Consider the following 8,525-nt stretch of genomic DNA (forward strand, 5'->3'; position numbering starts at 1 on the left):
ATTTTCAATTTTAAGGCATTTTCAATTCCAAGGCATATTCAATTCCAAAGCAGTTTGAATTCTAAAGCATTTTCGATTCCAAGGCATTTCCAATTCCGAAACACTTTCAATTCCAAAACATTTTCAATTCCAAAGCATTTTGAATTCTAAGACATTTTCAATTCAAAAGGCTTGTCAATTTTATGGGATTAAAGTTTTCCATTATTCCAAGAAATATGAGCAGAATTCATGTAATTCACGGAATTTATAAGGAGTCAATCGATTTTGAATAATTTATTCACGAAATGAAAGGATTTCGTACGATTTTAAAGTTTTGGAAATGTCCAAGTGTTTAGAAAATTTGAAAATAATTTAACGTAATTCAGCATATTTTGAAAGATTCCAAAGAATTTTCAATTGATTTCCATTATTTATACGAATTTTGAAGAATTTTACAGATTTGAGGGGAACATTTCAAGAGATTTTAAAAGATTGTAAAGAATTTGAAATATCGCAGGGTATTTTAAAATATATTTTACTAATTTTAAGGCATTCGAAAGGATTTGAAAATTTTTAGTGTATTTTGAAACCATGCAAGGAATTATAAGGATGACAGCTGATTAAAAATTCCAAAAATAACAGTTTTTAATAAAATATTGTACAAATTTAATAGAAAAAGAAGTTTCACTTTGGAAATCCTTCAAGGTTCCTAGCAGTCCAAATGTAAAAAAAAATTCAAGTTGCTTAATTATTTATTTAAGAAAAAAGATATATATATATATATATACCGGCCCCTCTAGAGTTTTATACTCTTTTTGCGGAACAGACCTTCAATCCCATATGGTCTAGTGGCTAGGATACCTGGCTTTCACCCAGGAGGCTCGGGTTCGATTCCCGGTATGGGAAAATTTTTTTATTATAAATTAATTCATCAAAAGTTTTTCTCTGAATTTTATAATGTTTAAACTCTTAATGTTTAAACAATTGCAATGGGATTTTTACACAGTAATATCGACGTGCGAATTCAGCAAGCTGAACTCGAGTACAGACTCGGGAGAGAAGAGCTGGAACTCTTGACATTTCGCGAAGAGAGCAGAGCCCTTCAAGCAGCGCTGGAATTAGCAGAAACCCAAGAAAAACAAAAGAACGACACAATTTTCAGGTAAAATATTATTTCCTATTTTTTGCAAAAATTTTCGCATATTATAAAATTCGTTTAATTTTGTACTGTGTTCTATTTTCCTGTTTTTCATTTTGAACCGGACTCAGTGAAAATGTGAAGGTAATAGTATATGCTAATATTTTTTTAAACATTTAATTATTATAGACACAAAAATTCATTTAAAATTATACCTACTTGAGCCTTTTTCGACTAATAGTTGATGAGAAATTAATTTGTTAATTAAGGATAGCTTGTTTTCAGAGAACCCTGGGTTTTAATTAATTTTCATTCTTATAAAAAATACGACAAGCAGATTTCTTTTCTGAAACCTTTTATTTGTTGCTTTAAAAGCTTAAAAATTTTTTTTTCTAAATATCGAATTCTAAAAATGGCCGAGGGAAGGGGAAGAATAATTTTTTAAAAATATGCTGCGGGAAAAATTCGGTGAAAAATGTTTAAAATGTCATTTTTTTTTTTTAAATATCATTTTTAAATTAATTATTTTTGCTTTGTAACAAAATATTGTTAAACAATTTTCGTTTAAATAATTCAAGAGTCACATATTTCTTTATAAAAATTGTTCTGCGATCAAATTTTTTTATAAATGTACAATTTATGACAATTCCTCATTAACAAATACTATTCAAAAAATAAATCACAATAATTTTTTAACAATATTATTTTTAATCCTTTTTCTGCACGGTAATACCCAATTTAAAAAAAATTCGAGAACTGTGAGAATGGAAAAAAATGCTCATGAAACGTTTTTTATGTAAAAATGGTTTTGATATCTAAAAAGTAATTTTACTTTTAGTAATTTTACTTTTAGTCGCAGTTTTGTAATAGCGGTAATTTTAACGGTTTTTTTATTCTCTATAAATCGAGTCTCGTAATCTTTTTACATATCTTTTAAACGAGAAAAAAATCCGAGCAAGCGCATTATAAAATCGTTTCAATTTTTATGTTTTTATATAATTATTAATTAGGACAATGTCAAAATGTTAATATTAATCGAATGGTTTGGATCTAGAAAAAAAATGCTTTTATTGGTAGTAGAAAAAACTGAACAAAAATGTTGAAATCAGTTATATATTTCATTCGGTTTTTTTTTAATATAAATTTTTAAAAATTTAAAATAATGTGTTATTGGTTAAACACTTATAGTTATTTTATTATATTCAATTTCACTAGCGGAGGATAATAAAAAATTGGAAATGAAATTTGACTAATTTACAATGTTGTTGAAAATATGTAAAAAAATTTTATTACATTTTTTAACAATTTTTTGGTTGTCCCACAATCGGTTTTTTGAAATGCATTCTTACAATAAAATAATTAAATACAAAAAAGTTTTTTTTTTGTTGAGAGAACAGAATGAAACGAATTAAAATTTTGAATCAATACGATAAAATTATTCTTTATTGAAGAGAAATAATATGTTCCTTCGGTCCGAACTGAAGAAATTTCAGGTTCGAAATATTAAACTTTTTCCAGAAAAGTGTGCATTTAACTCCATAAAAAAACATGTTTTTTCATAAATTTCGAAATTGAAAGAAATGGTTTTTCAAATAATAATTTCTTATTATGAATATTATAGCCAGAACAAATTCTGGATATACAATGTTTTTCCATCCCCAGTTCGTCCTAGTCCTGGGGCAAGACGGGACAAAAACACTGGTGTGAAATGAAACACGTTAATTATTTATTTGTTTTTAATTAAAAACGTAAGTTTAGTCCCCACCTACTTTTCATTTATATCTAAATATTAAACAATTGTCTCGAAAAAATTCATAAAGCTCAATTATTAAATTAAAATCCAGTAATTAAACTTTACAGAAAGTGTTATGAAAAATTATTTTTATAATTATACTAATTCATTTTTATTTGAAATTACTTTTAAATAATAGAATCCACATCTTAAAATTTAAATATATTACTCTATTATTTGATTATTTCATTTTCTTTTCTTTTCTAATAACTGAAAAAAAGAACTGTTTCTAAACAGAACAGTTCTGAAAACCTTATATCAAGAAATTGAAGAAATAAAAAATAGACTGGAATATAAATACACAAGAGCGCCTGTATACGAGCGATTGATTTAATAATTCCAAGAACTGCTGGCCCACGCAGTTACACAGCTGTGTGTCAGTGTGTGGCAACGTCAACAATGAGTCGCCATCAGTTTACAATAGATTGTTCACGTTTCCAATGACTGATTTAATGGCAGGGCCATTGCGAGGCAACCCTTTAAACTCAGGTTATATTGGTGTTCTTGTGTATATCGATTTATAATTTCAGCTGTATATCTGGGGCAACTCAAGTGACAATTCATGCAGTGGAAGTGAGTGCAGATCCAAAAAGTCCTCGATTTGGTGCTGGACCAAGAGAGGAAGCACCTGGACTTTACGTGGATTGGGCAGTGGAGGATTCTGGTCTCTGTAAAGGAGACAGGTTAGCATACATTCTAATTATTGATAATTTAATTCAAACGCGATTTCAAATAATTAATAATCATCGGGTGTCGAGACGAGACGAGATTCGAGACAAGAATCAAAACTATGCTAGAGACGAGATTCGAGACGAGATTAGAGATGCGTATCGAGAAGATATTTTGGTCGAGGCGAAACTATAAACAGCACTCTAGACAAGAAAAATTTCAAGACGATGTTCGAGACGAAATCAAGAAGAGAATCATGAGGAGATTAAATTCCAAACGATGTTCAAACCCAGCTTCTAAATGAGACTGGAGACGAGATTCGAGTTAGACTTGAGACGAGAATGGACGCGAAGCGACGCTCGAGACAAGATTTGACACGAGATTCAAGACGAGACAAAATTCAATATGCTATTTGAGGCAAGACAACATTGAAAATGATATTCGAGACAAGACAAAATTCGAGACAATATCCAATACGAGACTTAATACGAGACGAAATTTAATACGAGATTCGACCAAGATTCGGGTAGATATAGAAAACGAGAATCGAAACGAGTCTTGATACGAGATTCAAGATAGCATTCGAGAAAATACTGAAAACGAGGGTCAAAACGAATCTCGAGACTTCAGTCGAGGTTGACTTGAGAAGAGATTGGACACGAGTCTACACTTGAGACAAGGTTCGATACGAGATTTGAGACTAAATTCGAGACAAAACTGTAGACGAAGTTCGAGACTAGATTCAAGACGAGGCGAGATTTGAGACCAAACTCAAAACTGAATTCAAATAAGTTCAATTTTCGAACAAATAGTTGATAATGTAGTGATAAAATATTTACATTTTAAATTCAAAACAGTCTAATTTATCCAAAAAGATTAATTCTTAGCGAAAAATGTAATAGATGATTTTCCGAGAAAAGATTGAAATTTAATATAAGCAGGTTAACTTTCAGCCAAAAATATCAAATTTCTACCTAAATAAATGAATATTTAAACTAGAAAAACGAATTCTCCGTTAATTTTCAACCAAAGAGTTTAATTTTCTGTATAAATAATAAAAGTTTCTACCCAAAAGGACATTTTTTAATGAAAAGGTGAAATTATTAAGTCAAATAGTTAAACCTTAAACTAAAATTAATTTATTTTAAACCGAACAAATTATTTTTAACTAACAAAATTAAATTTTAACAAATTAGTTGAACTGTCAAATGGGCAGTTGAATTTTTAATCCAAAAAATTATTTTTTAACTAAAATACGTTTCCAATCAAGTTTTTGAATTGTCAATTGAAAGCGATAAACATTCATTCGCAAAAATCGATTAGTTAAATGTTAATTTGTAACAATTATTCATCAAACAAACGAAAAACGAATAAAAAATTTTATTGTCAAATCTTCATCCTGAACAAAAAATTGTTGTATTTTTTTATTTTGTTCTTCTGATTCAGTTTGCATTTAGTCGAAAAATGAGAAAAAATGGAAATTTCTTGAAAAAAGGATGAAAAAAGAAGTTATCTTAAAACCCGGATGCAGATGATTTGAATAGTTTATTATTGTTCATAAAAATACTTTCAGAATACGCAGAGTAGCCTAAATTACAGGTTTTTACTCAACAAACTATTCCAATCAAATTTCCAAATAGGATATAATCAATGATTTATTGGCCTCCTATTGTAGTTTTGTCGTTTTTATTAATTTTTAATTGTTTCAATTTTCAAAATATATATAATTATTCCCATTCATTTTGCTATCACTCGGCATAATCTAGTTATTTAAAAAAAAATCTAAAATTCTAGAGAAATAATACTGTTGCCTTGTTTCATACTTTTCTATAATAACATGCCACAAGGTGTGCGAATTACCATATACTATAAGTAAATAAAATATTTTAACGAATAATAATAAAACTTAATTTCAATAACTGGCCTCATTTTAACATTTGCGAAAAAAACCCTTTCTTTATTGATGCGTGCCCTTCAGCGAGATTCGAGTTAGACTCGAGACGAGATCGGACACGAGACAAAGCTCGAGACCAGGTTCGAGACGAGATTTGAGACTTAATTTAAGACGAGATTCAGGACGAGACGATATTCGAGATGATGTTTAACACGAGACGAGATTCGAGACGATATTCCAAACGAGATGAGATTCGAGACTTTACTCCCCAAAATAGTTCATATGTTAAATAATGAAAATATTTTAACTTTAAATTAAAAACAGTCTAATTCAACCAAAAAGATTAATTCTCAACAAAAAATGGAATGTTCGATATTCCGAAAAAAAGATCCTAAATCAATAGAAGAAGGCACCCTAACAAAACATGTGAGCGTTTAAACTTAGCAAAAACAATTTTTTCTCAATAAAATAAATCACCCAATTGAAAATTTGTAATTGGCCCACCAAAACTCAATTTCCATAAGTGGCCTCATTCTAACATTTGCTGAAAGCCCTTTCTTTACTGGCGCGTGTCCTCCAACTCCATGACTTTCCAGTTTGCATCAATAGAGTTTTTTTTCCTTTGTTCTCTTTCTCTTTATCTTTTTTTGTCTTAAATCCTTTTTTTTATCTCTATCTTCCTCATTCGCGATCCCTTTTATGGTCCCCTTTTTTCGTTAAGTCTTGCCGACTCGATGTCAGTCGAATACAGCGGAAGTGGTCTTGGTTCAACAATTGAAAGAACGGAAGTTCTTAGAATTACTCTGAATATAGGTAGTTGGAGTTCCATTCTTGAGATTCTCGTAAAGATACATTATTTAAAGAAATTTAAATTCAAATTTGAATTCAGTTTATTAACGGGTAACGCCTTGATAGATATTACATGTATCATGTATCATATTACAGCATGTAGTGTATCATATTACTAATTTTTAAATAAAAAAGAAAAATGTTTAACCAAAAGCGAATAGTTATATTTTTAGTTATAAAATTAATATTTAACTAAAATTTTGTTTAACAAAATAGTTGCATTTTCAAACAGAAAAGTTAATTTTTAACATAATACATAAATTTTTAACTAAAAATGAAAAATTTTCAACCGAAATGATATTAGTTAAATTTCTAGTTAAAAAATAATTTCGAACCAATTAAAAACGTATAAAAATTAAAACTAAAATGAGGATTCTAACAAAAATAAAAGAATTTTCAACTGTATGATTGCATTTTTTGCCCAAGTATTTATTGCATTCTCAACCAAATAGTTGGATTTTCAACCATAAAGACAAAATTTCAAACATGAATATTAATTTTGTACTAAAAATACGAATTTTTAACTAAAATGATAAATGCTTAATTAAAAATGGAATTGTAAAATTCGTAGTTAGATAATTAATTTATAATAAATTAAAAATTAATTTTCAGCAAAACAGTTACATTTTCAACAAAAAAGAAAGTTTTTTGAATTTAAATGATGAATTATCAACAAACAAAAAAAGAATGTTTAACAAAGTAGTTCTACTTTTAACCAAGTACTTGAATTTTTAACAAAACATTATATCATTTGATATTTCAACCAAACAAGATTAAATTTTGAAATTAGCAAAAATTGAATTCAATCAAAGAAGACAAATTTTCAACAAAATAGTTGAACTTTCATACCGGAAATATAAATTTTTATCTCCAACAGACGAATTTTAAACAATTTGCAATAAAATAATTAAAATTTTAACATAATGGTTGTATTTTCAACAAATAAAGAATTTTCATTCAAGAAAGAAATAAAATATTATCGACAATATTGAACTATTTAAAAATTGAATTTTCAAACAAAAAATATGACATTTCAGCAAAAAATTTATTTTTTCACGAAACTGATGCATTTCTACTCAACAAAAATAAATTTTTATACCAAGAAAATGTTACATTTTTAACCAAGTATTAACTTTCAATCAAAATAATAAAAAAGTGGAATTTGTATTTAAAATGTGACATATCTACTAAAACAGATGAATTTTAAAATAAAAAATATAAAGTTTCAAAAAGAGAGTCGATTTTTCTGTTAGAAAAGATTTCTACTTACTTTTGGCGATCAAAAAATGAATTTTTTTTAACAAAAAATAAATTTCTACGAAAAAAATTGAATTTTTAAACCAAAAAGGATGACTTTTTACAAAATTATTGAATTCTCTACCCAATAGTTGCATTTTTATCCAAAAAAAAAATTCGGTTGAATTTTCATGATCAAAATGTAATTTTTTTAAAGAAAAAATAAGTTTCCACGACAAAAATCGAATTTCGAATCCTGAAAAACGAATTTTTATAAAAAAGATGTATGCATTTTTAACAAAATAGTTCAATTACCCACAAAATAGTTTCATGTTTACACAAGAGAGATACAATTTTCTTTAAAACAGATGAATTTTTTATTTCAAAAATTAATAAAAAAATAGTGGACTTTTCATCTCGAAAGAATTTCGGTTGTCTTCTTAACATAAAACTATTAAATTTAAACGAAAAGTAAATTTGCTACGAAATAGTTAAATTTTCAACAAAACAAAAGAAAGAAAGCATTTATTCTAAAACAGATGAATCTAAACAAAAATTCGAAATGTAGTTAATTTTTTATCCAAATAAGATTTCAGTTCACTTTCTAAAACCAAAATAAGAATTGTAAAAATTAGTTAATTTGTTGCTAAATAGTTTAATTTTTAACCAATAAAGATGACTTCTTAACAAGATTTTTTAGTTTTTAACTAAACAGTCGCATTTTCGTTATAAAAAATTAAAATTCTACCAAGCAGGTGCATTTTTAAAGGGAAAAGAAAAATTTAAAAAAAAAGTTGAATTTTCATCCAACCAGATTTCAATTTCAAATGAAAATCGTTCACTTTTCAATAAAATAATAAAATTTATAACTAAAATGATAATTTTCAGTAGGAATTTTTTTCGAATGTGCATAAATTACGTACTTAAGTGAAGAAGCCCCCCTGTCGTAAAAAATTGTAACAAAATTT

At 27.3% G+C, this 8,525-nt stretch overlaps 1 protein-coding gene and 1 non-coding gene across 2 annotated transcripts in view; both read left to right on the forward strand.

Annotated features, from left to right (window-relative positions):
• The window catches only part of LOC117179090, a 146,394-nt gene that overhangs the window by 123,214 nt on the left and 14,655 nt on the right, over positions 1-8,525 (forward strand). The window contains exons 7-8 of the mRNA XM_033370739.1: positions 986-1,141; positions 3,440-3,592. Of these exons, the coding sequence (XP_033226630.1) occupies positions 986-1,141; positions 3,440-3,592 (309 nt within the window). The remainder of the gene's footprint in view (positions 1-985; positions 1,142-3,439; positions 3,593-8,525) is intronic.
• Positions 814-885, forward strand: Trnae-uuc. Its single transcript has one exon. It is a non-coding gene; the product is annotated as a tRNA-Glu (tRNA).

Source organism: Belonocnema kinseyi, chromosome 8 (genome assembly GCF_010883055.1).
Source record: "Belonocnema kinseyi isolate 2016_QV_RU_SX_M_011 chromosome 8, B_treatae_v1, whole genome shotgun sequence".
Lineage (NCBI taxonomy): Eukaryota > Metazoa > Arthropoda > Insecta > Hymenoptera > Cynipidae > Belonocnema > Belonocnema kinseyi.